General features: G+C 40.0%; 1 protein-coding gene across 9 annotated transcripts in view; it reads right to left on the minus strand.

Moving 5' to 3' along the window:
- Positions 1–26,556, minus strand: part of CPED1 (cadherin like and PC-esterase domain containing 1) — a 138,277-nt gene extending 111,721 nt beyond the window's left edge. For 8 of the 9 annotated variants that reach the window (XM_039726890.1, XM_039726892.1, XM_039726891.1 and 5 more), the window contains exons 1-3: positions 26,402–26,556; positions 25,442–25,916; positions 12,719–12,905 (exon numbers count right to left, since the gene is read on the minus strand). In XM_039726890.1, the coding sequence (XP_039582824.1) occupies positions 12,719–12,905; positions 25,442–25,693 (439 nt within the window). In that variant the 5' untranslated portion in view covers positions 25,694–25,916; positions 26,402–26,556. Of the gene's footprint in view, positions 1–12,718; positions 12,906–25,441; positions 25,917–26,390 lie in introns of all 9 variants that reach the window. The other variant, XM_039726887.1, reaches the window with a different exon arrangement.
- Between the last annotated feature and the right edge of the window lie 370 nt (positions 26,557–26,926).

Genomic DNA, 26,926 nt, shown 5'->3' on the forward strand with positions numbered 1-26,926 from the left:
TGACATAGGGAGAATACTGCAGTATTGTAAGGCAGGTGCATTAGATAGTTCTGAGTCTATCAAGGAAAGACTGTCAGGCTAAGAATAATTCTCTGCTGAGCTGTATTACAGATTTCAACTCTAACAACCTATAGGTTTTACCATGGCATAACCTGTCATATTTTCCTGTATGAAAATATGCTGTCAAAATACTTTCTGAGCTGCAGTAGAGTTCAACAGCAAATAAAAGGAAAATATGCAGTTCTGACCCAATGACAAACACATTGGGGCAATTCAAACACTCAAGCCTGTTATTCCACTTCTGTGCTTACACACCATGCTTAGGATGATTATTCAGATTACTCTGGCATGTTCTCCACACATGGGTATTTTCTGCACAGCAAGCCTCAGTGAAACTAAAAGCTCCTAATAATCCAATATGGTATGCTCTTCTTGTATGCAAGCAAAAATAACTTACAACCCCAACTGCTCCCAAATGCTGGAATTCTTACTTTATATGTATTTAATGCACAACATAAGCCTCGACTATCAAAGCTGCTATATATGTTTCTCACCCACACATTGAGGGACTTAGACCTAACCTTCAGTGGGATAGAAGTACTTGGTATTTAATTAAAGAACATACGTCACAGATCCACTAAAGCTCAGCTAAATCCATCTATGTAGGTGTTTTCTTACCTTCTGTGAAGGTAGAGAAGGAAACTGGCTGACAAAAAAGACAGATGACAGATTGAGAGATATTAGAGACAGGCTATTGAGTAGATTGTCATGAAGAACCAGGTGAAAACTGGAAGGAGAGAATGTGCATGTGGCAAGAAGGGTCACGAGGCTGAGACATGCAGGGACCAGGCTGCGCAATGGAGCCCTGCTCCAGCTGCTCCCAGGGACATTGCAGGAAGGGGATCTGCCCACAAAATACTCTTCTCTCTTATGAACATGTACACACACACACACACAAAGGAGCACAGAGGCACAATGCTGGATGGGGTAACCCCAGTAACTCTGTCAGAGAGACACAAGCCCCTGCCCTGGTACCACCAAGATGTCCCTGGGGGGACTCCACCAGAGTGCAGAACATGATAAGTGAACAGGAGCTCCAAAGCACCTTGGGGACCTTGTGGAAGCACATCCCAGCTTGAATGAGTGTGTACATATAACTTAACAACAAGAGCAAGTGGTACTGAGGCGTCTTCCCCACTAGACCATTGCAAAACCTTCAGATCCTACTTTTATAAGGAAAAGTCTGGGCTTTTAGAAAGGAACATGCAACAAACAGAAAGAGCTGATGGCTGGAAAGAAGATTGAGTTTGAAAGTAGTTCATAGGGAGGAGGAGTTCTATCCAAGGAAACCAAATTGCCGGTTTGTGATTACTTTCCATCCTGCATTTCTCCCCAACATTTCTACCACTCCCACTCTTTGCAACAGAACATTAGGTACCTGAGCTGAGAAGCCCTCTGAATGATGGCACTAATGAGAATTCATCACTGACTTTAAAAGGTAGAAATGGAGCTAGAGCTGAGAAAACAGCCTCTTCCCTTCTGTGGATATATAGCAGCCTCAGGAGAAGCAGCTAAGGAGTAAATGGGTTTATTTGTCTTAATGTCCTGTCTCATTCTAATCACAATGAATGACAATGCCAATTACAATGTTAAAATAATGATGTTTGATCGCATATGCAAGAAACAAAAAACCATATTTTAAGATCCAAATCACAGACCTGGATCACTGCAATTAGAGCACTCAGGCACCTATACCTATCTTCGTTAATGTGCCAGGCTCTGTAATACCCAGGAGACATGAAACAATACTGAAAAAAGAAGCTTGGGAATAAAGGCAATGGCTAAAATAAACAGTGTCAGGACACAAGCTCAACCACTGGCCTGCAATCATCTACTGTGTTTGTTTTCCTCTCCCTGGGTGGCCATGCAATGTCCCAGGAGACGGCCTAAGCCAATGACAGTTCCTAAAACTCAGTGAGAAGCAGGCCACCCTCAGTCAGGGAAAACAGTTTAGATAAAGGGACATGAGCCATACTGCATCACTGGTCCTTAGAACTAGGGAATTGACCCATTTTATTTATAAGTCAGACAAAACTGCAGAAGACAGTGATGGAATGACAAAACTGCAGAAGACAGTGATGGAATAATTGAATCATGCCTAATGTAAGGGTTTCCAGCTGCACTGTTGTCCGTGTATCACACTATGCTGCTTTTCACTTCTACTCACCTGGCATGCTATGGGGTAATGGAAGTCCATGATAGATATATGGACTGCCATGTAGAGGATCCATAAAACATGGACTCTAAAGTAGACCTTAAAATTATCTCTGCAAACATTTTAAAGAAATTGTAGGGTTCAACCTCACTTTTGAAGATCAACATATATCCTCATATTGTTAGATTTACAAAAAAAAAAAAAAAAGGTATTCTAACATCTGCAGTGTAAAACATATGTGCCATGGAGCTGGGTAAAGGAAGAAAACCTGATACTTTCTCCTACTTCACATACCTTCACTTCTACCCTTAGAGCTTTTTTTAAAGCCCTAACACTACATTCCAAGGGAAAATAGGGCTAACATGTCAAGCTCTGTGTATTTAAAGTCCATGACTTCAGCCTCATCTTTATAGAAAATTACCTCAATTATTTTTTGTTGAAGAATGACTTCTAGACAGGCTCCACTGATAATTGGCCTCACTGTGCCTGTGAAACTTGAAGTGAGAGAGGATTTTTTACACACTTGCTGAAGCCAAATGGGAAAACAATATTTAAATGCCTAATTCCTATTCAGACTGAAAAATGCTTCTTGATTTGCTCCAAAATATCTATATCTTGTTCTTATTTTGTCTATCAGCCTGTTGAACAGTATTTTGGTATGCTGATGTTTTCTATTTTACCTATTGCAGAAAAAAAATGTAGTGAACTGGTTTTTTTCCAAATAAACAAAAAAAGATCTTGTCTTATTTCTCCATTTTACTCCAAAAAACCTTCTTCAATAAACAGATCAACTGAGCTGTATTCTCTCAGATCTAAAATAACTGTGGTTCTGCCAGATTCATCTTGCATTTACAAAACACAGAACACTCTGTAAGCTCTCTCTAGTTATACACTTTTAGTAGTTGCTATAAATTAAAACTAAAAATCCTTTTTATAGCTAAATATTTATTTTTGAAAGCATTACCACGAATGTCATAAACGAAGTCATTACAACAACAATCTTGTTATAGAAACACTTTATGACTTGAACAATTTACTTCAAACTTTCCAAAATGCATTGCACTCAGCTCCTCTGTGCTTCCCTCTATCAGCGTAGGTCTGTATTTTATTTATGTGAGGCACCATTGAGGAAATATGTTAAGACTGTAGTTTTTTAATCCTGCTACCAGTTAAAGTTGCTCAAATCCTAATCCACTGTTAATTTTTAATCCAAGTCCATTCAATATTTTGCCTTTCTGTTTTGAAAAATTGACATTGTTTTGTAAGGAAACATGCCTGCCAAAAATGATAGAAAGTCATAATATCTGGGGTTTTTCCTTTTTAATCAAAGGCAGGGTGTCACTTTTAGTAATAATTTTCTGTACTAAATATTTTTTCCAGAAATCCAAAGGGTCTCATAATTAACTCGAAACTGAGAAATAGTTTCAATTTCTGAAAACGTCAAAGGAGCCTCTATTCTCTTTGACATCTGTGCAAACTAGGATTACCTCCAAATGGACAACCTCAGGGGCTGAGTAATAAAATATTCAATATTATATTGAAAAATCAACTCTGAGGGAGTAAAATGAACATCAGAAGAGTAGAATAATCATGAAGAAGAGGTTTCCTTTTGATGTAAGATAAGCCAGCGTAACAACAATACATTGTGTGAAATTTTCAGAAACATGTTCTAAACTGTGGGTGGCTACTGCACTTTTGATGTCTGGAGTGGCTTTGGGATGCAGCATGCAAAAGAGCTGTCAGCTAAAAGTGGATGCAGCTGGAGAAAGTTGGAATCTGAACCTAGGAATGGCGTGGGCTGGCTGCAAATTACAATGAAGGCCTACACAGTGTATAAGCTTTTTGCTGCCTGAACCAATAAAAGTCATGGTAGCCAAAGTAAAAAAAAAAAAAATGTTTTTGTTTCAGTGGTATATAATGCTGCTACCTAAAATGGGAGCACAGTGATGAAAGGCAGCAGCACACTCCTCACAGCTGACCAGGGCTCAGAGCCAGTGACTGCATCAAAAAGGGTCCACAGCTTCCAGCAGCCAAATCAGTGAGCAGTCCTAACCAACAATCCCTTACAGAGAGTGCTCTGGCAGGATGGTGACAGGCTTCTGGCTGGACTGACTGACATTCTCCCAGCACCTATATTAGCAGACAATTATCTGACATTTAGGAACAGACATATATATTTATAAACCAGAGTTGCTGCTTGAACCCTATCGGAGCCAGGATTCATTTCTTAAATGGAAGCATTTTAAAAATACTTGAAGAAGCAATTGTATGCTGTTACCTTTTTATCCAACACACTGCAGTTATAAAAAATTGCCTCAAAGCTTTTTACAGGATTTGCATGTTGCTAGCATATTACAAAGTGGCTACACTGATGCCTAAATCCCTTGTATTTATTTAAGTTCAGTAGTTGTGCACATTGCTGTTTTCCTTTGGCCACCATGTGGATCTTCCTGGACACTGGTGTTTTTCAGATTCTGTTAACATGACATAATTTATTCCAGTAAAGTTTTAATTTTAGCTCACTGTGTAATCAGCATGTATCATTTTAATTATTGTAATCTCTAAGTCAGCCCCTTAAATACCACTCTCCACTGGACTGTATGTTCTGTTTAAAAAGTAAATAGAACATTCATAGAAAGATATATTTGGTACATTTAGGATTAAATGCTATATTTTTGTTTTACCTGGCGGAGCTCAATGTCCTTATACTTTTGTTATAAACAAATAAAGAATTTCACTTTCTAAATAAAAAGAGTGCACTTGAAACAGAGAATTCAGTATAATCTTACAGAGGGTTTATTTTAGTAATACAAAGAAATCGTTTGTGTGCTCTTCTACAAAGCATGAACATGTTCTGCTAGTAATTAGGAAGAAGAATACATATTGTTCAGAAAAATATAAGATGCATTTAGACATTCTAACATGAAACCACAGCATCACATTAGAGAGCAGAATTCATTTGTGTGTGTCAGAAACTTATGTCTCGCACTGAAACCAATGATGTGTGTGGCAGGAGATTAATTGCTAAAAGCAAAACTAAAAAGTGATCAAGATAATGTATGTTTCTGGTATGCATTTCCTCCCCAAAACTAAATGAACTTCCACGTAATAGAAGCAGATTAAATCTGTTACATGCTTGTAACTCAATATGCTCTGAGGATCAGATTTCTACCAGTTCAGCTTGTTTAGGAAGCTCCTTGTTTAACAACATACAAAGAAGCATTTCTAAAACGTGTGCTTTATTTGTCAAAACTTAGCTCAGGACTCATATGACATACATTTCGCATTAGGAAACCAACCAGTTTTGTAGTGTTGGTTATATATTTGTACTAACAGTTAACAAAAGGATTTTGGGAAATTACATCTCCTAGATTTGAATATACATATGTATTTGTATGGTAACCCACAAAATATTTCTGTGGCCAGCTTCACCATTATTATTTTGCACAGTATTTTAAATTACTTACTTATGATACAATGATCATGTGCTTTTGCTGGCATGCTAGGATCTCCAGTCCTGCTTATTTAACCTTACCTCCACAGGGTTGTTTACACTTTCAGAACCTGATTTCAATTTACTTTAATTTTCTCAGAGACTTTTGTATTTATAAAAGCTGAGCATCTAGTGACCTCTCTATTCCTGACATTTCCTTTACTCTCCACTATGAAAAAGAACAAAAACCCCTGTGTCCCATTTCTGTTCAAAAAACCCTAAACTGCTTCCTTCAGTGGGTTGGTCGTTGTAATTGAAAATGGCAACCAGATGTTTACAGAATACACAAGAAATTTTCCTTGGGGCCTTTAGTCTTTATAATTGTTTGCTAAAGTTAGTTGGATTTCATGGAAACTTGTCTGAGGCTGAAATAAACAGCAACTAGCGGCTCCTCTTAACTGTATTCTGAAAAATTGAAAAAAAGAAAAAAAGAAAAAAAGTTAAAACTAATGTTTCCTACTCTTGTTGATGTATTTCTAACTCCACAGAAAACTAATCACTAAGGGAGAAAATTTGGTTCTCTTAGTACTTATTTTACATGCCATCCCATGAAAAACATCCCTATTTCACAATATGCTATTTGCTTTCTACTTTCTCAAAGTTCAGCTAGCTATTATCTAAGCACAACTGATTTTCCCCACTCCTGTCAGGAAGATATTCTCATAAATTTTGGGGGCTTTGAGAATATTTTGCATTTTAAGAAGATGCTCTAAACTATATGTTTTTTGTTCCTCCAAACTCTGAGTCACCACATCTGATTCACACCTAAAATCTCTCCATCTTCTGTAGAAATCATTTTCCCTCTTCAGTTTTTTGTCTGCCTGATTTTCTCAAGGCTAGTCATATATTCCAAGAAGTCTGCAAGACCATCTTGTTACCCCACCAGAGGACTCACTACACCCAATAAAATCTCTTCACCTAATATTTCAAGACATCTAAGATTGAATGCTCCACAGCTCCAGGGAATCCATTTGATTACTTCACTAGCTTTACTCCCAAAACAGATTTCCTAATAACAACTTTGTTGTAGTACATCATGCCCTGATTACTACAGGCATGATGAACAGATTATTCTTTTTTCCTTGGCAACAGAATTCATTAACACTTTGTGTTAACAAGCACCTCTGTTCACCCAAACATACCAGCCTTCACACTCACTGAAGAAAGAGCATCATTGTGTCCTTCTGTCTCTAGCACCTTCTCTCATTTTCACTAATTTTGCTGATATGGTATGTCTTGGAAAATGAAAAAGGGATGTCTGACAGTCACCAGCCATGGCCTGAGGGCCTCTGAAACCCATGGCTGCAGTTTATACTCTAGACTAATTAGCAGCTCTGAGGAAACTGTTACTGGCTGCACTTACGAAGGAGCACTTCTGCAAGTGCTTGCTGCTGGCCAGATGTCAGCAATTAAGCTGATACTTTTCCTTTAGCCTCTGGTCAAAAGTATGAACAGTGAGGAGAACAGTGAGAGGTGATACTAAATATGCTAAAGGAATAACATAAAGATATACAGCCAAGAGCATGTGTTTCATCCTAGTTCTGACAGTGACTCATACAGTTTCTATCCTAGTTTTCTCCATCTCTGACTGATGTGGCAGCATTTTCTGGCCTTGCAACTCGAACTGCAAAGCAAAGTCAACTGACTGATTTTCTTCCATGAAAAATGTAAATTTCTTTAAAAAGTAATTTTTCCAAAGGATACCAAACAAATCAAAATGAAAAACTGACAAATACTGACTTCAAAAATTGCTTTTGGGGAAAATCAAATGAGACTTTCCTTCATCTGGCCCTCCAGCTGCTTTTTCAGTCATTCAATATATATAGAGAAAAAACTTTGCAGCTAGCATCACTCCACATCAACACCTGTGCTTGCTCCTGCAGCCTCATGTTCCCTAACATTCCCCAAGCGCCAGCTTTTACCACAGGGAATGACCACCACTGTGTACAAAGCAGCAAATAACTCTCTACAGAGAGCTAAGAGAGGGGCAGCAGAGGCCTTATGTTCCATAATAATACAATTCTCAAACCACCATTTACAGCAAAATGAGTTATATCTGAATATATTCATGCGGCTTTATCAGCGAGGGGGTATTTACTTCTTGCTGTAATATGTAGTAGTGCCACTTTAAATACCAGACAAATCTCTTAACCCAAGCACATAAAGAGAAAGGCCAAGATTTGCTCAGATTTGCTCCCATGGGTCTGTTGTCTCAATCATCCTTTCCTGTTGCTGGTGCAGCTCCACCCAAGCACCACTCCCACATCTGCAAAAAGCTAGATCATCCTCATAGTTAGTTGCTAGAACTAGGGCTTAGTTTACACAGGCAAGTATTTAAACATAGCATGCTCTTAAAATGGCAGAAAACAGGACATAATCCAGTGTATATTGACAATGTCAGAAAATAGGAAATAACTACAGATCTAATATTCTTTGCATTATATGTAAATTTAAGTGTCTATGTAGTATATGATCCATACTTAACAATGTCAGAAAAATGAGTAGGACATGAAAATAGTGTTGATTTCTGTGGAAATTGAAAGAAAGGGTAAGTGTTGAACAAAACTAAGATGGTTTCAATACTTATCTTATGGAACAATAAATCACACAAAAAAATCCCAACCCACATCAATATTTGTACTGTAGCGACCTTTCTAACGGCATGGCTAAAATTTAATCTTTAGTGGATGTCATTCAAACTGCAAAAAGAGGCAAGAGTAAATTTTAAATGCTTAACTGCAGTATTCTAAAAACAGGAAATGATCATGTAAAAGCAATACTATGAAACTGGTTTATAATTCTTTTTTAAAGTCCCTCATTGTAATTGCCAGAGCTTCCACCAAATTACTAACACGCTAAAGCAGCAGGGAGCATATAATGTTTTGCTGCACTCAGTTTGTCAGGAGCCTGAATACCTATGCTTTTTTCCACGGCCAAACTGATGGGCTATCACTGAGCTTATGCACAATCTTTTCCATTCCAAGAGCTAGTGGTAATGACAGAATTTTGCATGTTACTGCAGAATGAATGAAAACTGGCCAGTCAGATTTGTAACATACAACTGCACACATTTCTTGGAGTCTGAAGTATGCTGAGATTTGCATAACTATTTGTAAAGGTGAAGAATTGATAAATGAAGGAAATGCCTATTAAGGGAGGGTCACCAAAGAGTAATGAGGCAGGCATATTCAGCAAAGGACAGAAAAACTGATGGCTCTATAAGAAAAGATAAAAGTAGTTTATTTATCTTTGAAGATGTCATCTGGGCATCTGGGCATCTGGGCCAAGTATGGAATTCAGGAATGATTCAGTCAGCAGGCGGTAACTAGAGACCATTATTCTTGGAGGGCAAAAATGCCTACTAGAGAAACAACTTTCTGAGATAAAACCTTCCTTTTAAAAATGTTATGAAAATGTTGGCAGGGTAGCACAGAGTCATAAGGACACACACATCCTGTTAATCTTTACTGTGGTAACAGATGAGAGCGTCTCAGACTGGAAGAACAGGGAAGAAGGCAGAAGACGCTGGAAAATATTTGGCAAGTTCTTCTCTGGTATTTGCCTCTCTGGGAGAATCTAAGGGGGCTCTGAAGCCAGGTGGCTCATCCTACTCGTCTCTGATAGAGCAACACAGCTCTGTCCTGGGCTGAGGCAAGGAAGTCCAGAGGTTTGTACAGCTCATTACAGCAAATCTTGCCTGAGAAAGCCTGGAAGTGTAGGGCTTTCTCACTCCTCCTTCTGATCCTTTTATTATTTTCCATGAGATTGTGACACCAATTTCAACCCCCTCCAAGGCTGTGGCAAAGGCTTATCTTGTTCCAGAGGAGAGGCACATGTTCACATTTTATAAATGAAGAAGGGAGGGAGGAAGGCAGGAAGGAAGGCAGGAAGGAAGGCAGGAAGGAAGGCAGGAAGGCAGGAGGGAAGGCAGGAAGGCAGGAAGGCAGGAAGGAAGGAAGGAAGGAAGGAAGGAAGGAAGGAAGGAAGGAAGGAAGGAAGGCCAATCACACTGCCTGGCAGACCAAACAAATGTGCCGTTTGCAGATGTGCTGCCCAATACAATCTGGTACCTTTCTTATCAGCTGTTATGATGAGCTGTTTGCTCATCAGCAACTTCTTTTGAACTGCTTACTTCAAAACATGTTTACCACAGATATTTACCGGAGGTACTGACCATGTCAAAACAGATTTCCCAAGGTGGTAATCCCAGCTCTCTCCAAAATCTGACAACTCCATCATCTGCTCCTAACAAAGTTCCACCTCTCTATCTCCCTCCCAGGAGCAAACTAAGAGACATGTTAAATTTACAGCAAACTGGCTCATTTAGGGCTGCTGCAAAAGGTAGTTTCAAAGAGCTCAGAGCAGGCAAAGGTATCATCAGCTCATGGAATTTTCCTTCCATGTGGGTTTAATTGCTAAGGAATGGTGAAAGCACAACCACTTTTTGTTCAAGCAAAGCTGCTTGAGAATTCACCGACAAAGCTATTTTTCAGTAAAAAATTAGGGATTTGAATAATTTATGTTTTACTGCAGAATACATCTGTATGGATTTTTGACAGTAAACCCATAAACCACGGTCTCTTTGCCGTGACTGATTTAAAAAAAAAAAAGTTTTTTTCATTTTAGCCAACTGCTTTTCAGTTACCAAAACTCAAAATGGTTTTAGTTGGTTTGTAAGAAGTGAAAAATTTCCACTGAAGAAAACTATTCCCTGGATGTTTTTCTCTGACTGCAAGGAACTCAACACAGTGCTTCAGCCCAGGTGTTGAAGATCTTTCTGGAAGATCAGTGTGCAGAGCTGTCACATTTGGGTTCCCAACAGCAGCAGAACTGGTCCAAAAATTCTTAGCAGGCCAGCACAAAAAAAAGTTAGGAATGTTTTGTGGTGAATTTTTTTCCATATATGACTTCAGCTACAGTCTTGGCTCTCAGCCATTCAAAACAAAAAAATCCTTTCAAATTTAGAGTGAGCTTTGAAAGATACATGTGTAAGAAAGACTGCACACAAACAAAAGCAACTGATAGAGCTGCTAAGGAATAGCAAGTAACAAGAAATTACTCTTTTTTTAGATTTTTCACAGCACTCATGCTCTGTGTTTCTCAGTTCATTATCTATATCTTTTTAATTGAGGCCTAAAGGAGCATATTTTTAATAACATATAACATTCCTGTTATAAAAATACTATGCCAAAGCATAGCTCAAAATACCCTTCTCCAAAATAAGGAGTACTATCCCATCCAGAAGAGTAAACCATCATCTACTGGGGAAGAAAATTGACTTTGAATGAAATTTGCTTAGCTGTAAGAAAAGATCATTGGGTTGGTATATAGACATGCTCTCTTACTTATTTCTTGTTTTTAAAACATAACCTTAAAGCTAGACACTTATTTAACAGAGAATAGTTAAAGGCAGATTTATGCTGCCACGAAATGCCAGTAGAGTCTTACTCTTTGCCTTAAGTTGGCAAGCATTTGACTTTTTTACATAATCCAACATCTGCTGGAAGCTGTGGGATGTTTCTGGAAAATACCTGACCTTTTTATTTTTTTTATTATTATTACTGGAAAAACACTACAGGAAGTACTGATTCTGGCCTGTAAAGTATAAATACCCACAGTTAAGCTCATTTCTGCAGAGGCAGTATTTGGAGTGTAAAAACTGCACAGGAGAGTGTCAATCTGAATTCAGCATGTACGAAAATTTAGTGCAGTCTTTTTTTTTCCTTTTTTTTAATAATAAGTTGCAACTGAATTTGGCATACCCACTTCCTTGGCCATTTGAAATAAAAGTATTTCACAGAGATGGTGCACATGGTCCCCAGAGATACTGACTTTCCCCTGCAGTCCATCTGACATTAGCAAAGCCTGCAAGACATAGTGTGTCTTGTCACTCTGAGATGGAAAGTACTCAAGGCAAGGAGTGTCTGAAGGTGACTACAAAACTAGATTAAAGTAAGAGTGAGATGAAAACAATTTACTACTTCTTGGTACAGCCTGTCAAAGAAAACCACACGTACTTAATTTTCAAGAAAGTTTCTTAGAGAAACTTGAAATTAGTGATGGAATTTTGAGCAATCTCAAGCATGCTAAGTAACTGTAGTTTTAATCTATGAAATTATCTGGTTTGGTTAAAACTCAAAGCCAACCTGAGCACTCTGTTAGCTCCAGAAGTATATCCCAAGCCTGAATGATGCAAAGAGTACACCCTTTAGCACAAAAAATATCAAACTATACCATTTTTCTTCTGGCAGAATAGTAGCCTGTGTATTTTTTTCGAAGCCTTCCATTTCCTGAATTGACTTACAAGACCAAATTGGCATCACAGTTTTAGTTTATTCCTCTGAGGTGTCCAAGAATACTCAAACAAGGTCATCACACCTCTAACTGGTGCCCAAGCTTCTCTATCAAGAACAGTGTAACTCTACACAATAAAGCTACAGTCCTTTGTGCAAGAGATCAGGATTCTTCAGTAGACTGCTTGAAGTGTGGATCAAATTTCAAGAGGTACTAAGAACCAAGAGTAATCTATCCCAGATTCAGCATCAAGTGCAAAATGTACTTGTTCTATATTGTGTTCTTTAACAAATTTACAGAACAATAAAACATTATTAGAGGGAAAAATAACCTTCACACAAACAAGTTTTCTTTAGGAGAGAAAAGGATAAGGTAGAAAATATAGCAGATATGTGTTTTGTTATGAAACATTCTATTGAAAATCCCTCAGTTATATTGATGAAGTTGGTACAAGAAGTCAGCAGGAACCAAACTGATCTGATTTAATTGCCAAGACTATCATGAACTACTGTGCTGCATTTTTTTACAGAAGAATATAGCTAGAATCATGTAACTGGAAAATTATCCACACATCTGAGAAGGGCTAGAATTTGGCTTCTATCATTACTTTTATCAGAGTTTTTATGCTTTATGTTTGTTGAAGAACACTGGATCAATTCTACACTTAGTAACCACACTTATTAATTAACATATTAACTAAGTGCAATTATTCTTACTGTGATAAGGGCCCTCATGCCTCAGCTCTTCCACGAGTCCCCCGTTTTCAAGGACTGTGACTGTATATCCATGTTTTGCCAGGATGCGCTGACAGAGCTGACGGTCAGTTTCATGGTGAGCAGGAGGTGCATAGAGAACGGCTCTTCTTGTCTGGCTTCCAAAGTACTGGAGAATGGAGGCACCGATCTACAGCAAACACAGTGCAAAGACAGTGATGGTAAGATAGGCCATTCCTTAGCAGTACAAAATACAGTTGTTGTTTTTCACAAAACAACAGTAACTTACTGTGGCAAGAGTGAAAATAGTTCTAGCATAATTAAGAATTAGCTTTATATAAGGGACTTCAGACCACAAATTCTATTTTGTCTGCCTCTCCATTTATTCTATCTTAATTTTGAACTTATATTATAAAGGTTTGAAAGCTCTGGTTAAGACTCAAGGATCTTTAAACCATGTTCTTCCCTTGGTGGAAACAACTTTTCCTGAAATCTGGGCTGCTCTACTGAGCTGGTAACAGCAATTGCTATCTGACTTTTACTGTGGTCACCTGAAAAGAGAGGCCTTGGGAGATCCCATGTGAAATGTTCCAAGGAATGCAGGTCCTATGCAGATGGTAAGTGCAGGCATCTGAGTTTTGCTATGAAGCATTATTAAAAAAAAATAAGAAGAGTACTGGGGTAAAATCATACACAGGAATCTTAAACAGAACTGGAGATTACTGCACTGTAGAAAGTTAAATGTAACCTTGTCAGACTTTTATTGCCTTATTAATCTAACACCATCTAGGCCATAGGAGGACTGGCAGAGAGACTTGTATATAAGAGCAAGGGGAAAGGTATCTGATATCTCCAGTGAATCCCAAGGAACACTTGGAGTATCTACCACTTACTGTCTTCCCATACAGTGCCTAGAGACAATGGCATCTAGAGAAAACCCTTCCTCCATATCTAGCCTGGGGTATGAGCTTCTGGAAAGAAAAAAATTAAAGAGTCAGCCCAAACACACAGTCATAGTGCAAATGTAACATTAATTTCTGGAAAGGGCAAATCATTGGGCTGTTCCCATCAGATGTTTGGCTAAGTGGGATATTTTATGTCTTAAATAAACGTGGCAGGTTAACCCTGTCTGGAAGCCATGTGCCCACCAAAGCCACCCTACCACTCCCCTTTCCAACTGGACAGAAGGAAAAATACACTGAAAGCCTTGTGGGTAGAGATCAAAATAGGAAGAGATCATTCATTGATTACTGTCACAGGTGAAACAGATGCAGCTTGGGCAAACAGATTTGTTAGATAATAAATGCAATTAGAGTGAGATAATCAGAAATAGAACCAATACACCTTTCCCCCACCCCTCCCTTCTTCCCACGTTCAACTTCCCTCCCAAATTCTCTACCTCTCCCTCAGTGGAGAAGGAGTGCTGGGACTGGGGGCTTAGTCAGTTCATCACACATTGTCTTTGCTGCTCCTTCCCCCTCAGTAGCAGGACTCCTCACATTCTTCCCCTGCTTCAGTGCGGAGTGACTCCCATTGGAGACAGTCCTTCATTAACTTCTCCAAGATGAGTTCTTCTTACAGGCTGAAATTCTTCAAAGTGTTCCAGCATGGGCCTCTGCAACTGGACCCAGTCCTTCGGGAACAGACTGCTCCAGAAAGGGGACTCCATGGCCTGCTGGTGCATCTCTACTCTGTGGACTGCAGGGGACAGCCTGCCCCACCACAGTCTTCATCACATTCTGCAGATAACTCTCTCTTCTGGTGCCTGAAGCACTTCCTCTCCTTCTTCCTGCACTGACCTGGTGTCTGCAGAGTTGCTCCTCTCATACATCCTCACTCCTCTCTCTGGGTTGCAGTTGCACAATTGCTTTCCCCCCTTTTAAAATCTGTTATTCAGAGTTGCTACCACCATCACTGATGGGCTCAACCTTGGCCAGTGGCAGGTCTGTCTTGGAACTGGCTGGCATTGACTGTGTGGGACATGGGGGATGGGGAAGCTCCTGGCAGATTTTCACAGAAGCCACCCTAGTAGCCCCCCAAAAAAACCTTGCTGTTCAAACCCCAATAAAATAAAGCATTAAAACAGGATGCTCAGTGTGGGAATGAAAACACCATTAAAAACCAAGACTTTATTTTGGTGAAATATATTTGTCTTTAGGATTGAAACATACCAGCAGTGATTAAATTCAGGACATCAAATTAGTTCTGGGCAAGTTTGTGAATTTCAGCCTGACAGTTGTCAGCAGTTTAAAAATTAACTTTTTTTCATAACTCTTTATTTTAGTAAGCTTATCACTGAAAGTAGGAAGCACTACACAAACAAGTCACATTTTTTGCACAGTAGACTAGACTGAAAAGAGACAGATACTTTTATACAAATAAATGTCATTCAAGATGTGTGCAGTTGTTTACAGGCCTGACATCGAGTACTAAAGTCACTCTTCTCAGCAGTGTATCCCCTGAGTGTGGGATGCAGTTTTATATTGTGCTTGGCTGAAGTGTAAGTTTTTCTGCAGCAGTAAAGAGCACAAACTATTTCAGAGCCCTTTGCTTCTAACAACAAATGTTCTTTTGCTCCAGAGCAGTCATTGCCCATGGAAAGTGCTAGAATTATTGATGAAGGGACCCTGAAAAAATCTCAATACAACACTATCAGAGTCTTCCACATATACTTGCTAAATGTGCAACCCAAAACCAGTTTATAAACTGAGGTATTCAAGTAAAGGTTGATCACTTGCTGGCCAGAGTAAGCACACATAGCACAGGGTGAAGTCATCGGAACTGTGTCAGGTCACCTGTTTGACAGCGTTCCTGACATCCCAGAATTTTTTTCAAGCACAGTGTTCGAGTCTCAGATGGCCCTTGCCCACCACAGCAACGTCACTCTTGTCCCGTTCTGCCTTTGCCCCTCATTCCTCTCTTCTTATCTTCTCTATTTCCTGTTCTCTTGCAGTGCCAGCAGCTGCTGGCAGCCCTTCCTCTCCATTTCCCTCCCTCCCTCCCTGTTCCTAAATCCAGCCCTTGTCCCAGCCCCCCTCCTGTGCTCTCTCTCCCTTCTCTTCCAGGCATTCCAGCCAAACACTTCCTACTTTCCATTTCATGTGGAAGAAACCCAGAAGATAGAGACTTCTCTTGCTTTATTTTGCAAGAAAATTCCATTTTCCATCCCACGTGTGCTGCAGGGGCCAGCGCCGGGGTGAGCTGAGGACACGCGGGGAGTACGGAGGGGCTGCAGACCGGGACGTGTCTCTGCTCCGGTTCCATTCCTGCTGGCGATTGTGGCTTCTCCCGCTCCCGTGCCTCCCTCCCCGCTCCGCCTGCGGCGAGGGTCCTGCCCTGGATGTGGCGCCACTTTGTGTGCCCCCCCCGCAACAATTACCGCACATCTGTTATGCCAGGAAAACACACCTTTCTTCGTGGGAGCAAAGCGTCCCGCAGTGTCACCTGAAGTATCTTGTTTCAAACATTAAGAGGTCCTGCCTCAAGCACCAGCAATGGCTCTATTCCCCTGCGGCCAATACTCCGAGGACAGCATCCTCCACTGGCACATCTGCTGCAACAGGCCTTGGCCCCGGTGCCCTGCGGGCCCGAGGGACGAGGCACAGGGGACAAGGACCAGCCAGCCCCGAGGTGTCCCCAGGGGGCTCAGCCCGCCCGCCTGCAGCGGGATGTGCCAGGGAAGATCCCGCCTCGGTGTCAGCCTTGATGCGGAAGGCATCTTCCTCAGGTCTCTGGGGAAGGGCTGCACTGTTTACAACGCTCTGGTTTGGCAGTGACGAATACTCAACAGAACACTGATAGCATAGGAGAGGGAAAGGAAAAAAATAATTAAAAAAAAAAAAAAAACGCCTCGGCGTCAGCCTTGATGCGGAAGGCATCTTCCTCAGGTCTCTGGGGAAGGGCTGCACTGTTTACAACGCTCTGGTTTGGCAGTGACGAATACTCAACAGAACACTGATAGCATAGGAGAGGGGAAGGAAAAAAATAATTAAAAAAAAAATTAAAAAAAGAGAGGAAGTTCAGGCAGTGGCAGTGACCTGGGTCATTTCCACAAAACACAAAGGAAATGGCCCGGAGCGGCTCCGTGGGGCCCGCGCAGCGTCCGGCTCCCACCGGGCGCCGTCCCCGGGCTGGGTGATCAGAGGGCTTGCGACAGCCCTCACAGACAGCCCTCACAGACAGGGCACAGCACCGGCTTCTCCGGGGGCTTTTCTTGGGACACTCACTCCGGAGACACGCAGAAGCCGCTCAGGCTGCTGCAGTCCGAAGCCTGCTGCCGCAGGGCTGGGAGGGACCGAGCAGGGACACACACCCACCTGTGCGCCAGCCCCCTGCGCACCGCCCGGCCCCGGGTCCCGGCCCCGGGTCCCGGCCCCGGGTCCCGGCCCCGGGTCCCGGCCCCGCGTACAGGCACTTTTATCCACCAGCCTCCCGAAGAGCCGCAACGGCGTCTCTGGGACATAGAAGCAATTCAGCAGCCTAAATTTAACAGCTTGACCTGCTGTCTAATCTGGTACTATTTAATAATATGAAGTATCTCCACACCTTTTAGGGTACTTGCTTGAGATCCATGCTTAGTGTTGCCAAATTTATTTTCTCTGCCCTGTTTCATACCTATTTACAGTCCAGGTTATACAAGCAACGTGTCCTCTCTGTTTGTTTGCCAAAGCAGTGCAGTTGGGTTGTCAGCTACACTGATTTTTTTTTTTGATTTTTTTTTTTAAAATCTGGCCAACTGCATGCTTGTAGCATGTGATTCCATACTTTTTTTCCAAAGATTTATACAAGATGCCTTGCATCACTGGACATGCTGATCTAGTTACTACTAAATGTTTTTCAGAATTTCCAATATTATACCAATAACAGTCATGTTTATATATTTAAAGAGTCTGCTGGTTTTCATAAAATGTTTCTCAATCATAAAAATGAGGTCTGGGCAGAGAGCTAGTACAAGAGAAGCAGCATACAATAGATGAAAATAAGCTGTTCACATATTTCCACGTTTTATGGTTCTGATTTTTTTGGCATTCCTCTGATTTTAATGTACAACAGACTCAGACACACAAAAAAATGGGTTCATAACATTTTAAAAATTTGAGAATAATTGGTAAATGGTCAAATATTCCCATGTCCTGACAATTTTTTTAGCTCTTCCTCACTTTGAAGACAGACTATTTGTTAGGGACCTCCTAGTTTATTACAGATTCAATGTATCTTACATGAAAGGGATTTGCAAGAACATCTGCAGCCCATGTCATACCGAGAAAATGGTGTGTTTGTCTCCACAGAAATTAATGAGGCTTTACAGCAAGGCTGAGATTTCCCATGTGATTTTGGATGAGACCTGTGTCAGCTTTGACATGATACACATGCTCTTGCAGCTCACAAAATACTGCACTTAGCTGAGTCACTGACCTCATTTTAGGGCAATTGGCTGTTACACAGATGATCCACAGCCTTAACAACTGGTCCAAACAAACCAGAATGGGCTGTAAAGTAAATAAAAATGCATAAAAATGAATTTTGTAATTTTGTTTTCACTTTACAGAATGACATGAAAAACACAAAAGAAAACAAAATGAGCTCCATTAAAATTTATTAAAGATTTTTTAAAAATTGTATCAAATGTATACTCCTTTGATGTCTTAACAAACAAGATAAAAGGCCCAGTTTATATAACATAAAAGCTGAAGAATTATGTAACCATCCTTTTGGAACTGAAAATAGACATCCACTTTCAGAGCTGCAATTCCTCGTTCAGTCTGTCTGCAACTTCCAGGGAGCTGTGAAGTTCTCTATTAAAAAGAAAATGTTTTGACATTTCCCTTGAAACTGGTATATCCAATTCTAGGTTATGAATATATAAGGATATAATTGATTCTACTAGTCTCTGAAGATTTCCTCTATTGTACAGAATTTCTAGGTTGTTCCTAAAATCTAGAATTTTTGTCAGTCAGTAACTGAATCTTATGATGTATAATTACTGTTTTTGTTTTGGCCAAGAAGAAAATAGTGAAGATATTTCAAGTTGAAGAGAGCAAAACAGTTCCTTGGCAGCTCCTTCAAATTCCAAGAATATTACATAATTCCATAAATATTGATGCATTGTCTATGCCTGGAAAAGAAGCAAATATACAGTTTGAACTGTTGCCATAGAATTTCACTGACCATCACTTCAACTGCAGAAACAAAATTCTCCATCCTAACATAATGGCCCTACTCATGTCAGCCTAAGTTTCTCTCAGGAAAGAACTCAAAAACTCTGAATCATCTTTTCAGCTACCCAGTTCTGGTGTCATTAGTCCCACATTAGCTTGTGCTGATTACAAGCAGCCACTTTTCACACTGAGCTAGCCAAGACTGTCAGAGACTTGGTCCAGTAGCTTCAAATAACTTGACTACAGCTTACTTTAACCCCACTTCTTCCTGCAGGTACTGAGCAGCTGCAAAAGAGATGTATGAGCCACTGTGCAAACCAAAAGGCCTTTGCATGAAAGCAGAGTGCAACAAAAATACCACAAAGGAAAACCTGCCTTATAAAAACAAGGCCAGCACTATTAGCAATATTCACAGGCAGTGAACAGCCTAAATTCCAATTTAGCTAGCAAAGGAAGTCAGCATCTACTTTTGCTATTAAATACCACCTAGCAGAACAACATCACAAAAAATACATGAATGGGACTCCCAAAAAATACTGCACTATTATTGAACAGCATCAGTAAGAAGAGTGATAGTAAAAACATAGCATGTGGTTCTAATGCCCCAAGCCCTTCATTTATGGGACTATGCAGATGTTTATTAGCTCCAAATGTGACTTCTAAATTCCTTTTTGTGTTTGCATAAGAGTTCATAGAAATAGCAAGTTGTTCATACTACCATTATATTTTAAAGTGTGCATAGCTGCTCTGTCAAGAAGTAAGAGAGAAGTTAATTTCCTGTTTCACTTTCTGGAGGATATTTAAATGCTTTTGCATTATGTTCTGTTGAATTTCCTAATCAGAAAGGACTGGGTTGTAGAATGAAATGGCTGCAATGTAATTCTGCTTTGAATTGTTTGTTGGATAAATACAGAACAAGCAATTAGATTATTGGCATTACTTTGATGGCTGTCTTCTGATGATATTATAAATCCAAGAGCAACACTGGAGTTATTTGCACAGTCATCACCGACACTGAGCAGTAAGTACAGAGCTATTTTATCAAAATGCTTTTTGCTTTATGCTGGCATGTAGTACATGGTAACAACGACCCCGTCTTCAGAACAGACAAGGAGCCAATCCAACACCTAGTTTTGGAGGAAGTTTCAGTGAATATAGAGTGAAGTTCTGCCTTCATTTGCTCCTCATGTGTCCTTCTCCAAGTTCCCTTCCTGCAAAGCCTCCACCCTACCCTGTTTTTCCTGACTGCTACCACAATAGCTGTGCCCTTTATCACCAGAATATCTCTAGCTATCTGCTCAGTAAAAATAGTTGTTTCCTTAGTGCCATTTCATTTTACATTACAAAAGGGGAAAACAAATGTCCTGCTTTCATAGGGACAATGTGAATGTGATATCATTCCAAGGAAATCAGTCGCTATACCGCCGATGATACTGTACCCTCCAACTGTTGCTTTCTAGCTGCAACAGTTTTCATACTAGCAGAGCTCTTTGTTCTTTTGTGAAAAGTTCTCATTCCCCTACTTATTCTATAAAATAGCTTTTAAGTTAAATTTATTTAAAAATGTATCAAACCTTATTATGCATAATGCAGTCTTTTCTATCCGAGCTCTCACCACACTCCATTCTACATAATAGCAAAAATCATCTCTTCTCATTCTATCATCCAGCTTCAATTTTCCTTTTTCAGATATTTACATTTCAAAAGTTCTCATTAGCTTTGTCTTCTTTTCTTTACACTTCCATTCTCATCTCCTTTTCTCTTCCCTTGCACAAATTCAACCATCTCTGTACACAATCTGTTCTGTACTTTCTGAGGTTACTATTACTTTGCAGCTGTAGTTCCCTACTCTCCTACATCTGCTTCCTTTCCCCATGCCTTCTTCCATAAAAGACTCTGCTCCTATCTCCTTTGTTGCTTGCTTATTCTGTCTGAAGTGGCGGGCATATTCCATTAAAAAAAAAAAAAATCAATAGAAAAGGAGACGTGTCTTTAGAGGATGAAATTCATTAGAATTGTTTTTAATGTCTGCATTACTTCATGATGAATTTTGTATTACACACAGTCTGATTTCCACTGATTGTGAAGTCCAGCTTTCTGCCTCTGACAGAGTGGAGCACTCAAGTAAAGAGAGGATAATTCCACTCTGAATGTTCAGTGATCTAATGTTCTAGTAACATTTTCTCACCTTTTCAGTAATTTCACTGTCAATTTTCAAATATAGATGCCTGGTCCAGTAACCTATGCAAGGTGTTCAACTGGATCTTCCTCTAGATGTTGGTGAAGACTAAACCATGATGTTTTACTTTTTTTCCCCGTCTTTTTCTACATAGTATCTTTCAGATATGGCCACATCAGGCTGTCATTATCTTGAATCTTTCATACTGTCCACTCCTAGGAAATGATATCCTATCCTGTTTGTTCAGAATGAAGCCATAAAAAGCCTTTTCTTATCTTTGCTCTTTGCTCACTTGAATATACTTCCTCTTTGAGATACATCTTTTACACAAAACATAAGTGGCAGGTTCAGGGCCTTGAAAGGAGGACAGCTTTTTTTTGACACACCTGTGATATTTAATTTATTTGGATGCCAGCCTAACCCACTCATCAAGTTCTCATATAATCAGCTGTGTATCTTCTCTGTTTTCTTGTTCTCAGCTGGCCTAAATGGCCAGGGGATGTGAAACAAAAGTCTGATGAGTATCCATTAAATAATCTCCTTCAGAACCCAAATTAAAATGGGAATATCCTTATTTTTTGTTTAAATACATTCACAATGGCTGGAAAGCTAGTATGCTCAAAAAAGTGCCTATCACAGGAGTAATAACTATAAGAGGTGATTAATAATTTCCTCCTCCTTTTTCTCCATCTGTGGAAGAAATAATGAAAAGAAAGAATCTTGCTTTCCAGGACCAAACAGAAATTCCCATTGCCAGTATGGTGAAGCAGGCTCACAATTTGAGCCTGGATGTAAAGCTTAATGGCTTGGGAATTAGACCTTTTAAGAAAAAAAAGAAAAGTGTTTTTGGGTCCTCTCTCACTGGGAAAGCAACTGAACACTGGGTATCTGCCCTCCTAAAAGCAGTACAGTCTGAATTCCTTCTACCCAGCAGAGGTACAGCATCTACCTGGGCAAAATTACTTGAGTGAAGAGACATACAAATTGCCTCTGGCTGAATTAATTCTGTGAGTGGAAGCACAGCTTAACCAGATAATTAGCTCTTCTCAAAACTGGCTAAGAAGCAGAGTTAAATTGCTTAACATAAGCGTAACAGTATTAGAGCTGGCTGGCTGGTACCAGAAGTATTTCTGGCACCATACCATGCCAGGAAAACCTGGTACCAAAAGTATTTCTGGCACCATACCATGCCAGGAAAAACACACAGAGGGGGCTTTTTTTTTTTTTAATTTTATTTATTTTTGTTGTTGTTGATACCTATTCCAGTTTAGATGCTACAGCATCAGCTATTCTCCCTACTATATATTCACAAATATTTCATAATTCCTGCCCTGCTAAACCTGCAGACAGCTTTCTGCTAGATGTGATATCACTCACCACTGCCTTTAATGCTGGAGTATCAGAAATAAACCTTCTCTTTTTCATGCCTCAGATATTAACATTTAATTTTGTACTAGAAAATGTTGACCCCTCTTCCTGTGAATTTAAAGCTTCAGGACAAGATCTCTGGCAGCTTTTAAAACTGTGCGATACCAGAGATAGGAGTACTATGAGCTCTGCCTGGTTTTCCAGGCTATGAATGAAATCTGTATTTTTGCAATTTAAGAAAGACAGCTTGCACTATGTGCCCAACAGGCAGTGCTCCATCCCAGAGCATCCTGGATGACACATTTACAGACAAGGTAATTGACAAGGTCCATCCATCCCCATGCTTCTCCCACAACTGTAAGTCTCCAAAATGACGTGAACTTTGGTATCAGAAATACACTGGCAAAGCTGGACTTTTCCTGAGATCTCTTCCTTTGCTTCCAACAAATGCCTCATAAAAGATGCCAGGGATTTTTGTTTGATTTTTGTTTGGTTTGGTTTTGCAGGGGTTTTTTGAGGCACTTAGTTCTATGCATACTCTGAATGAAGAAATTATTAGATTTTGGAAGGGGATTTTCCCCCTGTGATAACAATCAGAACAAAATTCTCACAACAGGCTCACAGTACTGGTTTTTCTGAAGGAAGCAAGAACAAAACCTGCCCCTGTGCAGAAGAGAATCTGCAGTGTGACATGCTATCACTCAAAACCCCTAAACACTATGTGCTAAATAAAAAACTATCTCCAGCAGGGTCTTATTTGCCTTAAAATTTATTCATGAACTTTGATTTCATAAGACATGTTGCAGTGTTTGCTTTAAGTCACTGTTTAACTGTATAATAGATTCTTTTTAATGCATTTAAATTTTCTTGCTGGACTATATTTATTGAATAAGAATTCATGTATGACTAGTTAATTACAAATGTGAATAACTGTATTTTAAAGTATTTTTCCAGGTTCATACATCAAGATTTTAACTAGCACTTTAATGAAAACTTGTTTCCAAACTAGCTCCCCTTAATGGGCACGTGACTGTAAAATAAAACAGTGTAAAGTTTCAACAGTGACATCTGTCTTAGATGTTACTGAGTGCCCAATAAAATCAAGCCAGATAACAGTTCAGCTATTTGAATAAGCAGTGGATGAAAACACACAGTTGAAGAACACACTTTCAAAGCAAAGTGGTGGAGATTTTTGGTGAGGTTTGTCTTTTCTATTCTCTGAGATTATTATTCAGCCCACACAACCAGCAGAGAAAGTTGGGAAACAGAGAGCAGCTTAGAGTAGCATCCCAACATGTGCAAGACATTTTGTTCATCATGCTCTAAAGGAAAAATCCAAGACAAACAGGGAGCCAGCTATGGGTGGTCTTAAGAACTTGAAAAGGAATGTGTTAAGGTAGCACAGCCCTGGAAAACATATCTGTAAAGGTTAATATACACACATCTGTACTACAGCTCCAGAATGTGCATGTCATAGTCACATTCAACCACTTATGCTGGAGAGGAGTAAGTACAGCATGTTGTAAAAACAAAAGCTTTCTTCTCATTTCAATTGGCCAGCACACCAAGTTGGATGTCAATCTGCATTTTTTCTCAGGCAATTTGCAAATGAAGACACTACAGATATTTTCAGCCAAGCAACATCCTAGCAAAACTTTCCCATTATTTCACCAGTTCTTGCAGACATTAAATAGCCCAAGGTATGAAATGTTCTTTGCCATTACAACAGCAGTGAGTAAAAAGGAATGGACTGTTCCTATAGACAATGCAACCTGCAAGTCAGCTGTGCTTGTTTCCCTTTAAGCAGTAATTATTTATGTCATATTGCAGATCAGATCTGAATCTGGGTTCCTAGTGTACTAAAAGGTCATTAAAATGTAAAATTATGACAAATGCAGCATGTGCTCTAAGAAAAACACTCAGTATTTTAAGAGTTAAGGTTAAAGAACTCATGCCACAGTTATTCCCCCTATCTGTTTTTGATTGTTGCAGAAGATGCACTTTACAGCTGCTCTCCTAAAATCAATATTGCTGACCTTTTAGACTATGAACTCTGTCTAATCAAAGAAGCAGCCTCGTACTTTTTTTTTTAAATATTTGAACTGCTTTATGTGGTTGCTGTCCATAATTTGTGAGGTCACAAATTTTTTACAGTTCTGCTAAAGTTGTATAGAAAATGTTAGCATAATGATAATTTCACAGTGTGCTATCTGCTGCACTGTTAGCAGCTCCTCTGTAGGACTGAAGGAAACCTGAAACATTTGTGCTAGTGCTGATCACAGATTCCAGAGTAAAAATAACTACTCAGTCTGGAGACCATTTAACAAAGTACATTTTCCAACAAAAACAACAGTGTCTCCATTTGTTAGGTTTTAACACCCATCCTAGGAACCCTATACAAAATAAACATGAAGTCAGGTAACCTATGGACAAAGTAAAATTTGTGAGACAAAGATTCCAAAGTATACTGTGTGATTTGAAAATATACTTTTATTACTCAAATGCAGTTTTGCATTTGAGATGCTGAATTTAACTTTCATTTCTCAAAAGCAGTTAAATTCAGCTTCTCAGCAGAATTCCAGTAAAGTTCAGAGCTGACGAGCAGATAACTTTAATACAGGGCAGCTGCAGTCCCTGTGCCAATTAACAACCTCAGTGACTTCCATGAAACCCCACTGGCTCCTGATTTATGTGCCTGTACTGTAAAGCCTCTAAACCAATTCCCAAAGCCAAAATAAAGCATGGTCTGTGCAGCAAACTGAAATCTTCCTGGAGTCACCGAGCAATGCCATATTTCAGTTGAAGATTTCAGGATTCCTGTGTTAATAACAGCACACTGAAGAGCTGGTAATGGGAATGTGCTTGTGCATATGCTGCTGTCATTAGATCACCCATTTGTTTGTATACAGATCCCAGACTTCCAAGCTTAGGCTAATTTTAGCTGGACTCAGATGATCCTGCCAGACTTGCTATCCCTCGCTTTGCTAATTATTGCTCAGCACTCTGCTCCAGCTGACTTACCTTTTTCACTGTCTCTGAATTGCTGCCAGGGAGGAAGCAGTGAATGGTGCTTGGGGAGACCTCCTTGTATCTTCCTCGCTGTGTTTTAGTCAGTTTGTTGGGTGCAATCCCATTAACAACTGCCGAAAGGATGCTGCTGGTCATGAGAGGAGTCAGGGTCTGGCAGAACAGACAGAGGGCCACCACTAAGGCCAGAAGGAAGGGTCGAGGGCGACAAAGCCTGCGGCATCTGGGGACTTGCCCACACACCATGGCCTCTTTGCCAACCTCACTTTGCCCTTTGCCACATTGCAGATGCAGTCCAAGTAGCCACGTCTTGCCAGGGTAAAAAACGTCAGAGGCACACTTCACCCAAAACTAGCATGAATTTTCCCATTGCTGCTGCTGAGTGTTTTCCTGGTGACAGGCAAAAAGTCACAAGTTCCAGAGGAGCAGAGGTTTGGGGAACACCTTCCCATCGAGTTACTGGAACAGCCTGTGAAAAAAAAAACAAGTGAGCAGCAGCAAACAGCAGCACACCATGGGGCATCCTGCAAGGAGCTGTGGAGAGATCTTCCATTCCATGCTCTCAGGAAAACAAACCTGCCAGCAGACAGGTGAGGAGCAGAAATTTTCACCCCCTTTGCAAAAGGAAATACTTATTCAGCCAGACAATAGTATTCAAGAAAACAAGAGGTTAAAGCTTTACATGTCCTGTCCACAGCTGAAAAAAGTAAGAGTGTACCAACTTTGTGAACAATCGTTTGCTGTTTTTTCTCTCTTGCATTCTCAATTCCCACTTTGTTTTTACAGTTTCCTTCATTCCAGTCCTTTTAAATTTCCTTCTTCCTGTTAGAAGGCACAGCTTTCTCTCTAAAAGTGATAATTTATCTGAAAACTGACAGACTATGAAGATTTTAATTTGCATTTGTTTTGTCCAGATTGCAAGTTCAGAGTTAGGTTTACTTACTCGGTTCTTACCCTGTTTGAAGTTTTCCGTTCTCCTCTAATGGGCTGCTGATTAAAACCACTTGGAACAACCCTGGCTCATGATCCCAGCTCGTCTCACACACTCAGGAGGCAGGCACACGCACATAACACACACCATCTGAAGCCAGTTGGACCACAGACTTCATATAAATAAGGGCTGGACTGCTCAGAGGGTGGAGCTAAATTGGCTGTGCTCAGAGCAGGCACAGGATTTGGAGACACAGCCTGAAGCCTGGATGGGGAACGAGAGGTGTCCTTGCTCATGCTGCATGCCTCGAAGTCACCATCACTGCAATTTTTAGAAAACTGCTGTTACAGTGATTAGCCTAATTGAAACAATATTAATACCTTTCAGGGAGAAGCACTTGCAGTATTTTAATCCAGATTAACAAAAAATGTTGTAAACTAAGCAGATTTACTTGGACATAAACATCACTGACAAAGCAGTTGTCAGTAATTTTCCGTAGTAGATATAATATCTCATAGCAGAATATAAATAAAACTTCTTGCTGATGT

The sequence above is a fragment of the Passer montanus genome, unplaced genomic scaffold (genome assembly GCF_014805655.1).
Source record: "Passer montanus isolate IOZ18808 unplaced genomic scaffold, ASM1480565v1 scaffold6, whole genome shotgun sequence".
NCBI lineage: Eukaryota > Metazoa > Chordata > Aves > Passeriformes > Passeridae > Passer > Passer montanus.